At 29.7% G+C, this 19,599-nt stretch overlaps 1 protein-coding gene across 1 annotated transcript; it reads left to right on the top strand.

Moving 5' to 3' along the window:
- The first annotated feature begins 50 nt into the window (after positions 1 to 50).
- Positions 51 to 19,135, top strand: LOC107455180 (uncharacterized). The gene is made up of 9 exons (XM_043052220.2): positions 51 to 279; positions 4,621 to 4,709; positions 8,335 to 8,539; positions 9,220 to 9,308; positions 11,869 to 11,982; positions 13,471 to 13,590; positions 15,493 to 15,625; positions 16,692 to 16,839; positions 18,926 to 19,135. The coding sequence occupies exons 1-9, from the start codon at positions 237 to 239 to the stop codon at positions 19,017 to 19,019; spliced, it is 1,035 nt and encodes a 344-aa protein (XP_042908154.1). The 5' UTR covers positions 51 to 236; the 3' UTR covers positions 19,020 to 19,135.
- The last annotated feature ends 464 nt before the right edge of the window (positions 19,136 to 19,599 follow it).

Genomic DNA, 19,599 nt, shown 5'->3' with positions numbered 1-19,599 from the left:
ACTTTCAGCTCTTCACAACCAAGGCTTAAGATATAAGGACCATTTTCACTGCATTTGATTTAAGAACTTCCGATCGTTATCGAGGGATTGATTAGACAGAAATAGAGAACGATAAACCGTTTCTGGTACCGATTGTCGGTGCAATAGACACAATAGATAGACGCGAAATTTTGAACGAATTTCCATTCAACTTTTTTTATTTAAGAAATTTATTCTTATTTAGATCGTACATTGTAATGGCCTCGTCATCAAATACAAATCGTAGCAAGAAAGTAAAAGGTTGTATTGTTCAATTATTTTTTGTCTTTATTTTTTATTTAGATCAGATTTTTAACTATTAAGTTAAGGAATTAGACAAAGAAAAAAAGCATACTATCTATGATGTACAATAAAAATAGGGTAAAGTGGAAGCTAATGGGACAATGACCTAATTTTAATGTAAGCATTATTTTTAAGAAAATAATTTGTAACTTAAAAAAAGCAGTACCAAAACTATTATCTTTTATAGCAAAAAGTCAGTTTTCTGTTTGAAAGAGTACATGGCAAAAGCTTGTTTTCAACTATAAAATGTAATTGTGATTTTTTTTTATTATTAAGACATTTTCAATCTTATATTGCCTGATATTTTTCTTTAGCAATTAAATAATAAAATTTCTTTAGGCAATTAATTATATAAATTAATATAATATTTTTAAATATACATAAATTATCAACATATAGGGATTTTAAATATAGGGCAATAAGAATGGGGTCTAAATGAATATCAGATTTAAAATGTATGGGATTAAATCTATGATATGCATGATTTATTTAAAGAATAATGTTTTATTAGAAAGTTTTACACTGGCAAGCTACAAAAAAGCTTTTGTTAGAAAAGTTTTACAATAGCAGGCTTAAAGAAAAGCTAACGCAGCTTAAAAAAATTAGATAGGAGTTATATTTTTTAACAAAATAATACATTAGGTGATTAATGTAATGTTTTACTAAAACATTTAAAACTAATTGCTAGAAAAATAGAACTACGGAAGACAGAATATATAAATGAAATAAATTATTTAATTTAGATGATTTTAATAATTTGAAATGATTTAAAATTTGCAATGTTTTTCATAGCTGTTTTTAAATTCTATCTGTTGTGTTTCTAAGAAAATCTTTACCTAAACTGGTAAATTTTCATTTCTTTCGGCATTTATAGTTTTCTCTTCTGCTAGTCTTAATTTAATGTGTGGTATTCATATTATTAAGTATTGAAACTGCATTAAAAATGCACTAACAGGGGTCTGTCCAGGTCAAATTTACTACCGTTTAGCGGTACCTTCACAAATTCAACTTTAGGAAAAACGGTAGTTTCACAAATTCAATTTTAGGAAAAACGGTAGCTTCACAAAATACTTTTTCTTAAAATTTCACTTTTGTATCCCTTAAGAAACGATAAATCCATATTTTTTTGTTGATTTTTTAATATAATTTTTAATTTTTCACAAATTATGTCTAAATTTTCACAAAATAGGTACATCTCAGAAAAACCTAGACAGACCCCTGACTATGGTATGTAGTTTATAGACCTAGAGCTGCACAATGGGTACGGTCTGAGAAACGTCCCTGAGGATGATATGAAGACACACCATCACATTTTTGATCCTCTGCCAAAGTGATGGCAATGCACCACACTCAGACTGGCAAGACAACAATTATCTGGTTCCAGCTTAAAGATTATTAAAATAACCAACATTTTGTGATAGTGTCTCTTGAAATATGTGCAATTTTTTCTTTTTATTGTCTTCAAGATCCTGGAGATTATCTTATACCTTTAGATAGTCTTTTGACGACCGGTAGCGCTGTCATGCCACAGGTCCCTGGTTCGATCCTTGGACTGGACAAGGTTGACTCAGCCTTTCATCCCTTTAGTGGGTCGATAAATGAGTACCAAGCATGCTTGGGAACTAAACACTGGGGGTTCCGTGTTCGACTGACCACCTGATCGGAACATGTGCTCCTGCACCCCAGAGCCCAAGGTCAAGAAAACTGAGATGGGCACCGTAGGCCTTGGCCCTCTTGGGCTGCTGCGCCGCTGAATTTAGTTTAGAGTTTTAGTTTTTTTAGATAGTCTTTTAGATTTTCAGAATTTTAAATGTCTCACAATTTGAATTTCAGGGAAGGATTAAGATATTCAGGTAATGTAAAGCTAAGGGTGCACAAACTTTTTGAGTGAAGGGCCACTTCCACAACAGGTAGATTAACGAAGGGTCACCTGCATATTTAATCATGTTAGCGGCAAATATGATAATTTTTATGTAAACATTAGTGTTCTGAGCACTAGGTATTTTATCAGTTAACTTAATAAGTTATTTCTAGAATTACTTGAATTTATTTAAAACTAAAAGAAATTGAAACTTTTTTTTCCAAAAAACTTTTTATATTTTTCAAAATAACTAATTTACAAATACAGTGAAACCTCCTGTTATGGACACTCCTGCAAAACGGATGCCTCTAAATAGGGATACATTTTTAATTCCCCGGGACTTTTCTATAAATGAACCATTATGTACATGTTCCGCAAAGCGGACACTCCCGTAACCGGACACGGACAGTCATTTTGGCCCTGAAACGTTATTTTTTATCTCTTCAGACCGGACACTACTTATTCTAAATTTTAAAATAATTGAAACCGGGTGAGGACTGAAAGCTCTTATTCGGTATATGTCTAACTTAAGTATCTATGCTAATAGAAAAATTATATTAATTTATCTGTAGCTACATCTAGAATTTTGTATTTATAACAAACTGTTTATATTTGTATTCTTTTTAATCTTTCTTAAAGTTGAAATAAATATACTTGTAAATAGTTATTGTAGATTATTTCATTATTTCTACATCTTTGAAAATATTCTAAAAACAATTTACTCTGTTAAACTTCGTTATTAGAGTACCGTTCCCATAAACTGACAATTTTTTCGGTCCCAAGAATGTCCGCTTAACGGAGGTTTTACTGTATATACAATACATAATATTGGGGGAGGGGGATATAAACTCTAACTAAAAAGATGTTTACAGAATGAAAGTGCAAAAAATATGCACATTTTAAAGAGTGATATAAATTTGAATGAAATATTTTAATTAAAGAAAATTTATAATGTTTAAAAAGAAAAATTTCAAATGTGTAAACAAAAACCAATTTAAAATAGACTTTTTTATGGTATTCAGAAACTCCCGCGGGCCACACATCAACAGTTGATGGGCCGTGATTGGCCCTCGAGCAATAGGTTGTGCACGGCTTGTGTTATGTTAAAAAAAAAAAATTTTTTTTGTAGGAACCTTTAAATGGGCATTATAGTGAGAAAAAAATGAAACATGAGAAAAAAATCCTATTGATATATTTTTTAATAAATAATAATTATAATAATAAAATAAACATGAATATTAACAATTACAATGTTTCTAATTTTTAACCTGGAATTCCGGGTTTCTTGTACCACTTTGTATTCATACTCATACTTTCTTTGAAGAGTTTTTATTCTTTTTCTCTTCAAAGAAAGACTAATTGTTTGATAGCAGGGGTCTGTATAGGCTAAATTTACTACCGTTTAGGGGTACTTTCACAAATTCAACTTTAGGAAAAACGGTAGTTTCACAAAATACTTTTTCTTAAAATTTTGTTTGTCTCCAGTAAGAAACAATATTTTTGTGTTGATTTTTCGATATAATTTTTAATTTTCACAAATAAAGTCTAAATTTTTACAAAATAGGTACCGCTCAGAAAAACCTTGACAAACCCCTGGATTGAGTTTGAATTTATGATAAAATTAAATAACATTTATAAAAGAATCATTTCTTTTATAGAAATCACATAGATTTTTATCTAAAAGAGTGTAGTGTATCTACCACTACAAAAATACAATTCTAATTCACTAGTATATAAGACATGTATACTCAATTCTGTGTTGTGGTACCTTTTCATAGAAGAAAGTTGGTGTAGTCTATAACTTCTTATCCCACATTGGTGACCTTCAAATGTGATGTGAACACTCCTACCTTGACAGAAACTCCCACTTCGATTTGAACATGCCTACTTTGATGGATTGTCCACTTTAAACAGTTGACTTGCTACTTGTGACTGCGACATTGTCCTCCTCACACTGTTGCTTCTCAGTCTCGATCACACACTACGTTGGCCTGTATACACTTGACTGCCAATGGTAACACAGGAGTGACCACGACCATGAACTTAATACAGCTCTCCCGGCTTCTCACAACAACAGCAATGAATCAACTAGTAGGGTCCTGTTCATCGAATTCTATCACAGATATAATTCTGGTGGGGGAGTACTGTAGTGTATCACACACTACAAGAATACAATTCCAATTCACTAGTATATAAGACATGATAAGTCGATTTTTGTTAGGGTACCTTTTCATCGAAGAAAGTTGGTATTGTCTATAACTTCTCTCCCCATGAGGGCAAAGAATTTTTCTTTTTTCGAATGGGCTGGCAAAATGAGCAATCCAGACAAAATATTCAGGGAAAACGCTAAATCATAAGTTGTCCACTTTTGTATTCGTATATGTTCATCATATTCTTACAAAAAACTTTTTAACTAATTAATTTTTTTATTCAATTAGGGAGATCTGTTCCATCAAGGTATAAACAATCTGTAGAAAAATATAACAGTCTTCATACTTCTGAAGAAACTACATCAGGCCCAGACAAAGTATGTGGATTTTGTATTTCTATATGAGTTTACACATGTTTACCTAGATGAAGGCTAAGGGATTTGTAAAAAGTGTGATTTCTCCAATATGATATTTTCTTATTTAATTATACGACACTGCTTTGTTTCGTCTAGTAGAGTAGAGTAGAAGACAGTGCCAAGCTCTTTTGGTAAAATAATTTATGGCAATTTTAAAAAGCTCCTCGTTTACCTGACGCATTAAAAATGTCAAGAGTGAGAATGCTGTAGAGAGAATAATTTAAAGGTTGAAATGTGAGGTGAGAATATTCTCTGAGAATAAGAATATTCTCTTTAAGTTAAAATTTAAGGAATAATTGAGGATCCCTCCCTTTTCCCTTACATATTTAGAAGTTAATTTTTTTTTTTAAAATCATAATATGCTGTAATATGTATACACAATAATATATTGTCCAAATTTTCTTAATATATGTAATATGTATTATCTGTGTCAGAAATATTTAAAGAAAATATACACAAAATATAAATTAACTGAAATTTTTTTCTTTTATTTATTATCCTCTTTATCAGAAGAGGAAAAACTATTTTCATCAGTTTATATACAATCAAATTCTGCTCCAGAATCATATGTGCTTGTAAACTTGGCCATGCTATTTTTGTGTCTTGGCTTAAATAGTTCAATATTGTCAGGGATCTGTCTAGACATTTTGTGAAAGGTCCTATTTTTGTAAAATTGTGAAAAAAACTCATAATTTGTGAATATAAAATGAGCGTTAAGTCACATTCTTTCAACCAGGTTTCTGCTTTTGTGAATTTGTGCAAATAGGGTCCTGTTATTGCAAAAATTGCTAAAAACCTTTTCAAGAAGTTTTTAAATTGTAAATCGAGACAAGATTTTGCTCAACAATTGCTGCTACTAAATTAGAGATGCAACATACAAATATTTGGTATTTAGCCTATACTGTTCAACACAGAATATTCATTTTGGACGAATAATGGAAACAAATTCACTCACATTTTTAATAATTTCAATTGACATATTTTAAATAACACACCTTAGTTATGTATCACTTTTAATGTGTTACACATTAAGTAAACTTAAACAATTCTTACATTTATAATACTTTATTTAAAAAATAGCCAGAAATTAATTTTTATTACATAATAATCTATTAATGAATTTTATGAATAATTAATTGATTATGAATAATTAATTGATTATGAATCATAAATTGATAAATTATTTATTTACAAAAAAAAATATTTAATATCAATAAGAATGTGCACACGATGTTTGTAAAAGTAGAAATATATTCTTAGAATACTACATTTGGAATTTAAACTTTGGGAAACTTGGAAAACTTAGTTCGTTTTGAGCCGTCTTTCTTTTTTTTCACCCTCGGGAAGGGTTTATTCGATTAACAAAACAATAATGAAGATAAATAAATTTGTGAAGGGTCCAATTAAAAGAAAAATTATTTTGTGAAGGGTCTGCTAACAGACCCAACTTTCTTCTAAACAGACCCCTGACTGTGGGTTACAAATGCAAACTTTTTATATATTTCCGGGATTGTCTGGTTGGTTGGACACTGGGCCCATGTCCAGCAGTTTGTGGGTTTGATCCTCGCCGGCCGAAGACTCCCCGTGTAGTAATTGGTGACTGATGCATGTTAAATTTGTCAAGTCACAAAGTCCTCCATATTCCCATAACAAATAATACCTCTGGATCTACTGATCCAGGAGTTTCCTTGTGTTCTGGATTGGTTCAAAATTACAAGGCTGCAGAGCTGAACATTAGTAGTCGTAAACCCAAAATTGGGTCAGCTGTTCAACAACTGATATAAAATAAAACCATAAATAAAGCATCGTTCAGCTGTTATTGAGCACATTGTTAGTATTATCAGCGCAATTTTAGTCAACTTGAGACCAACTCATGTTTCTTTTTACTGTGTTATAGAATTAATTTTTCAGCAGACTTTGGAACATTTTTTCCCCCAAAGTAACTGTCTTTGATCGAATATTCAGATAGTTTCAGTAGAACCTCATCTGACAATACTTGTACAGATCTTGCCAAATAATGAATGAATTCTGATCCACTTATTTGTACAGTGGAGTTCCGATTAATGGAAGTTTCTGTTTAACCAAGCTGTCAAATATTTAAAGGATTTTTTTTGTTCCAGTTTATTTTTAAAACTACCGCTGAAAAAATTCTAAATTTTATCTTCCAAACACTCTGGAAAATGAAATCCAACAACTTGATCTGATGAAAAGATCGTTATTATCATCAATAATGAAAATAAATCTAATAAAGAGAATGACGATGAAAATCAACATATAAAAAAATATCTCATGCAGATGAACTAAAAGCTATCAAAAGTGCTATTTTGAATAGAACAACAAGAAGAGGCGACACCAGCACTCCTGTTGTCCGTAAAAAAATGGAGAAACACTTTTGCAGAAAAACGCCATAGTGATGTAAAACAAAAAATTATTAAGAACTTTAAGTGAGAACTCTTTAATTCTCCTCGTAAAGTATGCTCTTTTAGTGTTTTTATGAAAGCTTTTTAATAATAATATGAATTGTATGTGGTGTGCTTGTATAAATTTTGTATTTTTTAAATATATTACATTTATACCTACTCTTTTTTTTTTCCTTCCTATTTTTATATACTTCTCTTTAACCGAGGTTTTTGGTTTAGTGGTGATCCACGTTAACTCGGATAATCGAGATCCTACTGTACTTCTATTATGAAATTCAGTGTTCAAAATATTTGCTGCCTTGTGAATATGTTTTAATGCCTTAACTTTTTTCTTTTTCATACTATTAAGTATGATTTGTTCTTCATTCTTCAGAAATTGAGCTGCTGGTAAAAGTTTTAGCAAGCTTTTGTTGCATTCAGTAAATGCTTCAACTATTCGAATGGTCAGTTTGTACGGCTCTAATATTGTGATCCGTTTGCCGATAGGATTTATCAACTCATGAATTTTCGAAGCATGCAGCCAAAGTATAACTTTAATGCAAGATGTTTAGTTCAGTGTTTACTGAGAAACTTGTTATTACTGTCGTTGAACAGTCGACCCAACTTTTGGGTTTACAGCTACTAATGCCTTGTTATTTTGAACCCAATCCAGAAGACAAGGAAACTCCTGGATCAAGTATTGGGAGAAATTTGCCTTTGTGGAGAACTTTTTGATGCAACTAACCCACATTTGTGTTGCATTTAAAGAAAAACCACGAAAACCTCTAATAGTCAGCCTGAACTCAAAGGGACTCTAACCACTGAAGATATTTTAGGCCAGTCAGCACCGTGGTCGGTGCAAGCCGGATGCGGAATTTGTATAGATCTGTCATAGCTGGGATTCGAACCCATTCAGCTCATCGGAACGCGAACACTCTATCCCCTGAGCCATCGCGGCTCAATTTATAATCTAAGTAACTTTTAAATTTATTTGTTCATTTTTAGTTTATTAAAATTATATTATTAACAATTATGTTTTAAAACTGTTAAAACTGCTAAAAAGAACCTATTCAGAGCCTTTATTTTTTAACTATTTTATTGCATAAGATTTGCTTTCTTACTTAATATTTGTAAGTTTGCTACTATCTATTTTATCATTTGTGTAATTATTATTATTTTTTTTTTAGTTTAATCTTTCAAGAAATCCAAGGTTGTTTAGTGCTACTCTGGATAAAACCAAAGCTAATCAAACTATTATTCCAAAAAAAACTATTCCTAAGAAAACTTATTCAACTCCTGAAACTGTCGACACTGCTCCTCCAAACTTTGATGAATCGGCCATTCCCAGTGCTAGTTGCACTATTTCAGATTATCCAAAAATAGACAGATTAAGTATTAAATTCAATTAAATATATTAGTAATAATTTATTTTTAATTCTATGATTATTATTCCATTTTCCCAAAATAGCTCCAATCTTTTCTGGTTTTGTATCATAGAAAATTGAATAATAGTTCCTTAAAAATTGGAATAGTAATAACTGCCAAAAAATCGATAGAATAATTGCCTTAAAAAGTAAATACTCAAATGCACGATTTAAATTTTCCATATTCTTTGAAATATATTGGGATATTTAGAAACTATGAAAATCACTATCAATAACCGTCGAAAATACAATTGAAACATTACATTGATTTACGATACTATCGGCGTAAATTGAGCTTGCCAAAAAGTGATTATCTAAATGCGTGATTCAAATTTTATGTATACATGTGTTATTATCTTTCTGCTTATGTATGTATGTTATTATCTTTTTGCAAGAACTGAGCAATGTTCTGGAACAATGCGCTGCGATTCTGCCAAGGGTCGTTACAACATTACTGAACCTTACTTACTGGAGCTGTTTGTTATGTTTAGTGTTTATTTTAAAATGTCCTAGTTATGTTTTCCTAAAAAATGTTATTTTTAGTGTTTCTTTTTTTATATAAGCAAAAAGTATTTGCTCAGGTTTATTATAAGACTAAAGTTTAAGTAATTTTTTATTTTCATAGTAATATGTTGTTTTTTTTTTCAGGACAAAAATCACTAAATTGCAGAGAACAGAAAAATTTTTCAACTAGTGTATTTAAATCTGCCAAACAACAAAGAAATACCTTAAATCAAGTAAATAATTCATTGTTTTGATTTAAGTTTTAGTCAGGGCTAAAGAGAATACAAGGGCTAGTTCACTCCGCTCTTAGAGCTGAAGCTACGATTTTCCTCCTCATGACGTCACTGTGTCCACACATCTCGGAGATCGCAAGCAAAGATATGATAACTTTGCATCTTTCTCTTTGTAAAAATAAGTTAGACATTTTCTGGTTATTAGTTTTCAAACTTTACGTAATTAACACATTATTTCCGTTCATAAGCATAGTTCAAAAAAACTTTCTTGGTTTTTATATTAAGAAAAAAAAAACCATTTTAAACTTATAAAAATGTTTTACTAGTAAGCGAAAATGACACTATAAATACTTTATTTTAAAAAGTTCAGTTTTAACTTTAATTATTAAGAAAAATGAAAGCATATATCGACACTTTTTAATCTACATATTCTTTTATAGCAATAAGTTGAGTTGTATTAAGAATCCCTGATTTTAAAATATGCCATTAATTTGTTCATACTTAATCATTAGGAAACATCAACCTTAAGCGCTAATTACTGAAACAAAATAATAATTTAGGTTCATAATGACATTAGAAATTTTACAATTGTTTATAGACATTTAAATTTACGATGATATAATTTATAGATATTTAAATTGAAGAGAATATAATTTTTAAAAAAAATCATAAATATTTAGAATAACTACATTAAAAAATATGTTATGAAATTAGGAGAATTTCAACTATATACTATATATTTTATTTATACTTTATATTTGCATTTTAATTTTCTTTGACTTTATCAATTTTTTCACCTACCTTTCTTTTTGAAGTAACGAGGCGGTCTTTATTTAGACAATGAATTTTTATAAAAGTTCGCAACGATGGAATAAACGTATTGCTGTTTTATATTAGCTGCTTCATTTCGTAATCCATTCTTTACATAGTTGTTCATTTACTTTAGGGAACACGCGGAAAATTATATTTCTTCCTTCTGTTGCAATCGCGCAAACTGGCATTTCGATAATAGTTTTAAATGTTTGTAAATTCACTGCAAAAACTGAGGAAAGTCATTATAGAAAAAACCAAATGTCTTAGAATATGTCACAAAAAGAAATGTTTCAATATTAGTTAGAGCTATTAAGGCAGAACGCTTTGTTCTTGAAATGAAAATGTGAACTTTGCGCCAAAGTGACGTCACTAGAGAAAATCGGAGGATTGGCGCGGCGAGAGTTTCTACAAAGGAGTGAACCAGCCCTTCTATTCTCTATAGCCCTGGTTTTAGTAGATAGTCTGTAGTAAGTTGTAGGTTCTACACAATTCTGGATTTGGAGAAAATTTTTATTTTTCTGATTATTTATACCTTTTTTTTTATCACATTTTGTTTATTTCATTTAAAATTTCAGTGGATTAATATGGCTAAATAAGTGATATTCATTCATTTAATTAAACATTATGGAATAATGACATAAAATGAAACAGGCAAACTTTATTTTAAGCATTTTCTTGATTTAAAAGAAGCAAACGTCTTATTTACAATGGGGTTGCCACTGTACAGGGAGAACATGGAAAATGCAGAGAATTTAAAAATCGCCTACAGTAACAGGGAAAATTCAGTGAATTTTGAATTATTCCATATAAACTGGGAATAATACAGGGAATTTTATTTCTTTTTTTTCATCATTTAAAAGTGGTGACCACTCAAAACCCAATCTGTGGGATATTTAAGGATGATATTTCAGCTGTACTAAACTATTTCATTTGCTATAGCATTATTTGTTTTAAATATTCTAAGCTGTTCCTTATTTCTTTAATTTTTTCCAGCAATTAAAAACGAGTATAGTTAGCCTAATATAGCTCGCACAACAGCTCAGTGATTCTCTTGATATATTGTGTAGGTGTTTTCTCTTGATATATTGTGTATAATATGTACAGGAAAAACACCAGCTTTGTTCCAGATTTAAGTGGCAACCCTGTTGAGTAGTTGTTCATTTCTTAAAACTATGTTTGAATGTTGTCAACATAATCACTCATTGCTAGAGTTTGTCAATATACATTTTCGATGTATATCATATTAAACATGTAAATTTTCTGATTATAGTTCAGTTGGTATTTTACAATCATTACTGTTTAACCGTCCCCACACATAATCACATGTTTTTCTTCAGAATTAGAGGGGTTGCTTAGTTGGTGTTATATGATTGATTATTATAATTATACTTGTTGATAAGTGTACTTGTAATATTAATAAACTCTAGTACAATCTCTAGTAAATAGTGATAAAAAATAGAACATGTAAATAATGTTATATAGTCAATCAACCATTCTGGAGTGTTTACTTAGAATTTTTTGATTGAATGTTAATATGTTGCATTATTAATATGTTATCTATGTTACAGTTACTCTATTTTAAGTTTTACTCTTCAAAAATTAATAAATAAGAGAAATTACTTACTAAAAGAAAGTTTTTTTTTTATAATGCTGCTTTTAGTTCCACATTGCATGTTGATGTTATTGTTTTTAGATGTTATTCGTGTTAGATGTTATTGTTGTATTTTATTTATTTAATTTTTGTTAGAGCCAAGCAGATCAAGAAGCTGAATTAGATACATGTTATGCTGAATATCAATTAAACCTACTGCTAGAAAATAAAGCTAGAAAAAGTCTTCAGGATAAATCCAAAACAGCTTTGGTGAGTAGAATTTTAAATTTTTTTTTATTTAGAATTTTATTCTGTAACCAGCATGGGTGTCCTGGGGACTGAAATCAGTCTTCAGAACAAAATCAGTGGATTAAGTTTCGTAAATTAATATATCTTTTTCTGTTAGTTTTTAATATTAGATTTGCTGTTTTATTTTAAAAATGTAACAAATATTTTCTGTTAAATACAAATGAAAATTACATTTTAGTGTAAGCACTGTTAATTTTCATAATTGTTGCAGAATGATCAAGTTATGACATAGCTCAGTAAATGAAAGAATGAGATAGAACTTCAATGCTTCTTGCTTAAACAAAATTTGTACTACTGCTGTATCTCAATTTTCTTGTTTTTTTTAAAAAATTTTCCAATGTTTTAGTGCTGGTCAAAGCTAAGTTGAGATTATTATTATTTTCCAAAAAAAAAAAAAAAAAAAAAAAAAAAAAAAAAAAAAAAAANAAAAAAAAAAAAAAAAAAAATTGGACAAAGCATAAATAATGGTGAAGTGAAAAATAAAGAGAGATTAAACAAAATTTGTACTATTATTGTATCTCAATTTTCTTGTTTATATTCTTCCCCAACGTTCTGAAATGCTGGTCAGTGTTAAATTAAGATTATAATTTTTCAAAAGAAAAAAAAAATGAGATGGAACAAAGCATAAATAATGGTGAAGGGAAAAATAAAGAAAGATTAAACAAAATTTTTATTTGTACTATTGTTGTATCTCAATTTTCTTATTTATTATCAACAAATTACCCAATGAACGGCATTTTTTTAACAATTCACTACATTTAGAAGTGAAAAAAAAATTTCAAGATGTTTACTACATAATGCATTGGCTTCATTTTAACAAATTAAGTGAAGAAATATTAAAGTTTTAAATTTATCGATATTTTTTAAAAATTTACTCTGTAATCTCTTTGGGGAAGTTTTTTTTCTTTGTCCTTTAAATTATTGCCCTTTAAATATTTTGTTCTTTAAATACTTTTGAGTTATTGTCATTCATAAGATTTTTTTTATGATGTTTCACATAATCTTGTTCAAATTAAAAAAGGCATAATTCACTTTGTTTAATAGAGTAGAAACCTAGCTAATACACCCAATGTATTCTTATTCTGCAGTAAACTACAGAGATTGACGTCCCTCTGAGTGTATACAAAATGAATTTCTCTAACAAGCAAAGTGACCTCTGTCCAACCTAAAATAACTAAAAATGGCTCACAATAGGGACTAAGCTTGCTGCCCCTTCTTTTAAGGAAAAAAACCTAATTTGTTTCTGCTGCGGTCTTATAGATCGACACGATCAGATCTTTAAAAAAATACCAATTTTGATGAATTTATTTACATAGGATAGTAACTTAAAAATTATATGAATTAAATTGGTGATTCATTGCTACCAACAGTTTTAAAGACCATAAGTCAGAGTTTTTGCCCTATCCTCATTGCAAATATAGAGTTTAATAATTTTATCTTTATTTTTAGGAAAAATTTTTTGGAGTGTTTAACTACATTCAACAGTTGATGGGAAAACATGAAAACATTAAAAATAGTTTGAATGTGGTATCTTTTTCATTGGAACTACATGAACATTTAAACAAACAGGTAACTTTTACAATTAAAATGTTTTGTAATACTCTTAACCTTTAAAAAACATCAATTTCTCTTATTCAAGGTTGATTATCTGAAAAAATTATTCCCAACAATCACTCTCTACTTTTTTTATGCACTGGAACTTCATAAGAAATATTCATTATTATTTGACAATACCCATTACAGATGGTCTAAATCTTCTATTATTTGTAGTGTTGTCTTATGAATTATGGTATCTTTCTGTTAGAGTCACATGAACATTTAAGCAACTTTTACAAATAAAAGAATTTTTTTAATACTTTCAATCTCTTAAAAAATATCAATTTCTATTAATCAAAGTTCAATAACATGTAAAACTTTCATTCCAAACATTAAATACCGCTTATAAAAAAAGGAAGGTTTTTACATTAGTATTAAGCAATTAGGACCCAACCCACTACAGACAATAAAAACCTTGATTATTTGTAGTAAGCTCATAATTGAAAAATTTGTCGGGATGTCTAGAATATAATTGAGCTTTTTATTCTGAACACAGCTTGAAAATGTGTGTTAATGAATTTTTATTTTTACGGCAGGCACAGAGCTTTCGTTCTTCACCTCGAAAGATGTTAGAAGTGTTGCTTGTTTAACGTTACCTGGTGTGCACCTAAGTCATGGAAAAGAGCATTATTACCCACGCCACAGATAACCGTTTATAGGGTGGGCCACATTCACACACACACACACACAACAGAGGGCAACACACTGAGAGAAACATCCATGCCCTCAGCTGGATTCGAACCTGTAGCCATCGACTTCATAGTCAGGCACGCTAACCACTCGGTCACCTGGCCAGCACATTGATACTAACTAACCACTATAGTACTAAACACCAACTAAACAAAGCCCTTTATTGGTATTTTTTATTTTCTGAAGTTATCAGCAAGTAGCCGCTAAAATCCTAGGGTAGAAAATAGCTTCCCATCGTGTGGGAGTCATATCGACAAATATATTATGATTATACCATATAATATATCATATCTATGCAAAGGTATCCCGATGTAGAACTTGAGTTAAAATGTCTTATATACTAGATACTAGTGAATTGGAATTGTATTTTTGTAGTGGTAGACATACTACAGTATTTCCCTCACCAGAATTTTATTCGTGATGAAATTTGATGAATGGAATACCACTAGTTGATTCATTGGTATTTTTGTGAGATGCCAGGAGAGCTATATTAAGATCACTGTATTTTTGAGTGCTGTATTAAGTTTATCTGTATTAAGTTTATGGTGGTGGTTGCTCCTGTGTTGCCATTAGCAGTCGAGTATACACAGGCCGACGTTATGTGTGATCAAAACTGAGTAGCAACAGCGCAAGGGGGTGGATAATGTTGCAGTTACAAGTAGCAAGTCAACTGTTCAATGTGAACCATCCATCGAAGTATGCATGTTCAAATCGAAGTGGGAGTTTCTGTTAAGGTGTGTTCTGCTCACCAATGTGGGAGACTCATATCGACAATGTCAACCTTCATCTATGAAAAAGTTCTCCGACATTGAATCGAGTTAACATGTCTTATATACTAGCAAATTGGAATTGTATTTTTGTGGTGGTAGACACAATACACATTGACATTTAAAAATCAATGTGTAGTGTGTCTACCACTACAAAAATACAATAAATTTTTTTAACATAAATTTTTTTAGCATCCTTCAGAGAATCTGAATATTGAAAAAAGAATTTGTGAAAATGAACTTTTTTGGAGTAAGCCTAAAAATGCACTGTCCTGGATTTATTCGGTTAATTTTGTTAACCATTAATCGGCTAAATTGCATTCTATAATATTTTAAAGCTTCATTTACTTGTTCTTAAACTTTGTCTGTGATTCATCCATTTTTACCTCTTTCTCATCCAGTTTAAAAATTGCTATAGGAAAAAATGCTTGTACCCTGTCTTGAAATCTTGGATGAATTAGAAAAACAGTATGAGGAAATAGCCACAGCGATAGATTGCTTGAGGCACAAGCTGCTTGTTGAAGACGTTATGCCACTAGAGGGCTTTGAAAGTAAACATTTTAGTTTTGCTTAAATTTAAATTTATTTCTAACTGAAGCTTGGATTTAAAAAGAAGTAAATTCAGTTAAGAAGAGAAGTTTTTCTATGAATATAAAGAATAAAATATTAACCCTAAATTAATCAATTTAAATCAGTGTTACTCTGTGGACCATTGTTTCTCAACTGCCAGTTCACAGACCAGTGCCAATTCGCAGATTAATATTTGCATTAGAATTTAGTCCCGCAGTGGACTGATCGTTAAGACACGGTTCCCAGCAGATCACCGAAGTCAAGCATCACTGGCTGCGGTCAGTGTGCGGGTGGGTGACCACTTGGATCAGTCTGTGTAGGGACCGAGGGTGTGCGGTATTGGTCCTCATTAAACTGTGCTACCGTAAAGTGCTCGACTTTGTGCGCAGGTCGTCGGGCTACCGAAGTGGGGGTGCCACCCCCTCCGCAGAGGATCAAAATTGTGATGGCATGTCTTCGGATCATCCTCCGGGATGTTTCCCAGACCGTCGCCAATAGCCCATTGTGCAGCTCTAGTGCGACGTAAATTAACAACAACAACAACAGCATTAGAATTTAAATAAATTTTATTTATATTGAAATTGGTTTAGACTCAAAATATTTTTTATTATAGAAAGTATGTGGGCGACCAGAAACAAACAGATCAAAGAATGGTTTAAATAGCTCAAATTTGTATAAATAAAAATGATTCCAAAAATACAAATTGCTAACTTTACCAGTGCCAGTGTCACGAATAAGCATCATGTCTTTTTTTTCTTCTTTTTTTTAAAACCTTTTTGTGATACACTATAGTATCACTATTTTAAAAAAAGTCCATGCATTTCATGTAAATAATATCCTGTAAATGATAGCCAATTTTTTTTAAAAAATTTATTTCCATCATTTAAACTTTTTTTTAGATTTGCAATGTATTTTTTTTGTCATGTTTTAATTTTTTGTGGGGTTCATTTCTTGTAAATGTTAGTATTATGTGTAGTTACTTTGCATTTGATTTCAACTTTTTTCATGTATCTTTGTTAGAACTTGTGTTTTATAATTTAATTCTAGAGGAGATAGTTGAACTAATGAATAATATTGATAATTCTTTGAACATAATCCTGGCATCTGTTGGAAATGTTGATGAACTTGTAACTTCTACTAATGCTGCCTGTACATTTGTGAAGAAAGGAAATCTAGCTTTTGATGAAATTAAAAGGTATAATATTTGATTTATTATATTTTTAAAACTTCATATGTTCATATTAACCATTAAACTTCATATATATGTTGTGAATACTTTCTTTATAGTTCTATATATATACCAAAACAAATGCTTAAGGACGCCAGAGAAAAGATCTAAAATTAAACTGATTTATTTGAAATTTTTTTTTTTTTAATGTTTTCAATCTGTTCAATGTGTTTTAGTGCTTCATTTTGAATTTCCATTTTTTCCTGTGAGAATTTCGATACTATTGGAAAACTAGGTAACTATTTCTTAGAATCAGTCAGATAAAAACAATAGAAAATTAAAAAAAATTTGAATTTTTATAGTTTAATTCTTATAATTAATCATTTATTTTAGGAGATTTATTAATTTTTTTAAAAAAAAGTAATTTTTTGTTTCTGGGTAAATTAAATTACTTTAAAACTAAGTTTGTAATAATTTACCTTAATTTATTAACTTAATAAAATAATTTATTAAGCTTGTAATAAGCTTTGTAACTAAGTCTGTAAATTTTTTTTAGTTTTTGGGGAACACTATTCAAAAATGACTGTCCATCTTTGAAGTTGGGATTTAACTATTTTAAAAAAGCAACCACTGTTGCTTTAAAAGTTCCAATTAAAATTTTGCAAAATAACTGTGGATATTTTGCTTTCTTTGTGCTTTGACGATAGCTTATAGTTCATTTATAACCCTTATTCGCAAATTTGTTGTATGCCTTCCTCTTTTTCTGTTGCTTTATGGGTTCCAATTAAAAACTTGCAAAATAATTGTATTTCTTCAACATTTTATGCAAATAAGTATAGTAAAACCTAATTTTATAATTACGTGTAGAATTTTTAAAATATTACAATCAAATTTTACATATATATATATATATTATTAAATTATGTCCTGGATGTATACATTACAGCAAATCGCATATTGGCTTAGCAATTGCAAATGACATACTAATTTTTATAATCAAATGCTGTAATGTATACTCAAACTGACTCTTAAACAATACGCTATATAGGTTTTAAAATTCTATATGAATATAAAATGAATAGTGTGAAAAATAATTATTTTTAAAAAAAAAACTCTAGATGTAAAAATTTTTAACTTTCTGGTACTACATTAACTTTAATTTGTTTAAATTTTAGCTTTTCTTAATACTTATTGCTAAATTATTGTATTGGCTATCTCTAGTTTTTCCCATTTCATCTAATTTCTTCAATTTATCCAGTTTCTCTCAGTGTCCTGGTAGAAATGGGTTTCTTAAAAATGAAATCCCAACCCTGGGTTGAGTTATAAATTAGATTGTAAGTTGTGTCAAAATTTAAATAATTTCAAAGGAAACAATTATATAGAAAGTTTTCCTATACTTACCCCAATATTTATTCCTATATTTTAAAAATAGTACCCTACTGGCCATTCAAATATTACGCAAGCATATTTTTGGCAATTTTGCCATCATCTCACCCCTTGTCAGCAAAAACAAGCAAATCATGTACACCCCTCTATTAAGTGCTTACTTACATAATAGTTAGACTAATATGTTATTTCTTTTTTAAAATCACCGCTCATTACACATGGTGAGTAGCACTTTTAAAAAGTGCTTATTTTCGTTTTTTAAAAGCCCTAAAAGGTGCTTTTTTCATTTGGTGTTTTTAAAAAGTGTTTAATTTTAATGTATGTAAGTGTCAAACAATTTACATGTTTGATTAAATACTTGCGAGTTCACTGGTGCGTCTACTGAACTGGGTCCGGTGATTGCACTCATATGTGCAACTCTGCTGTATTTTGCAAGATATTCTCTATTTCAGGTTTTATTTTCCAACCTTTGATATTGAACTGAAAAATCTCTTGATTAGCATCATATAATGGCTAATGTAATCAAGAAAAGAGTTCTTTGTCAGAAATTAGTTTGTTATTTTAGCATGATCATGTAAAATCTTCAAAAATTATTTTGTTTATGTATATAGTGCTTAAAATTTTTTTTTGAGGGCTTAGAAAGTACTTAAAAGGTGCTTATTTTTTGTTGAAAGATTTGGGTATGCACCCTGTTACAAATTTTTTAAATTTTGTATTGTTTTTACAGAGGTTTAGAACTGTTGGCCGAAGTCAGAAATCTTATGTTGTCAGAGACCGCATTCAAGTTTGCCTCCCTTTGTTGTGAAGATGTCCAAACGTAACATGCTAATTCTTCAATGTGAAGTTCGTTAAAATATTTTTCTGTAATTATTCTTGTTATTGATGCTGTTTACTAATTTTGATATTCTATTTAAATAATAAAAGATTTCTATTTGCATTCTTTTTTTTATTGTTTTAAAGTTTTTTTTTTTATATAAAAAAATATTCTTAATAGATTTTCTGAAGTTTCTACCAATTTTTTAAAATGGTTGACTTGAACATAAACGGAGAGTGTATAATTTATGTACTCACGTTTGAGCTTATAGCACAATCTAAATTAGGATAATGAAAAATGAATTATTTTTTAAGAAAATTATGATTCCACCTTATTTGTTTATTAATTTATTTTTTGTTTGGAAAAAAAATTAAAAATGTCAGAAATTTTATGTTTAGGACCTTACCAAAGTTTTTATTACTTTGAAGTGAATACTAAATGTAGTATATTTAATGCTTTATTTAGAAGTTGGTATTTGGAACTTTCATTCTTAATCTAGGTCCTCTTCTTTAGTATTTTCATTTTTTATAAAGCTTAAGTAAGGTAATCCCTGAATGAAAGTGCTAGTCATCACTATTTAAAAGTAA

This window comes from Parasteatoda tepidariorum, chromosome 7 (assembly GCF_043381705.1).
Source record: "Parasteatoda tepidariorum isolate YZ-2023 chromosome 7, CAS_Ptep_4.0, whole genome shotgun sequence".
Classification (NCBI taxonomy): domain Eukaryota; kingdom Metazoa; phylum Arthropoda; class Arachnida; order Araneae; family Theridiidae; genus Parasteatoda; species Parasteatoda tepidariorum.
This window is presented reverse-complemented; position numbering and strand designations above follow the sequence as displayed.

What these genes read in the sequence shown, in the direction of transcription:
- LOC107455180 (XM_043052220.2), top strand. Translation starts at nt 237, where the DNA reads ATGGCCTCGTCATCAAATACAAATCGTAGCAAGAAAGTAAAAG. An exon ending in TCCAAAAATAGACAGATTAA is followed by an intron (nt 8,540 to 9,219) that starts GTATTAAATTCA and finishes TTTTTTTTTCAG; the next exon opens with GACAAAAATCACTAAATTGC. An exon ending in GCCACTAGAGGGCTTTGAAA is followed by an intron (nt 15,626 to 16,691) that starts GTAAACATTTTA and finishes ATTTAATTCTAG; the next exon opens with AGGAGATAGTTGAACTAATG.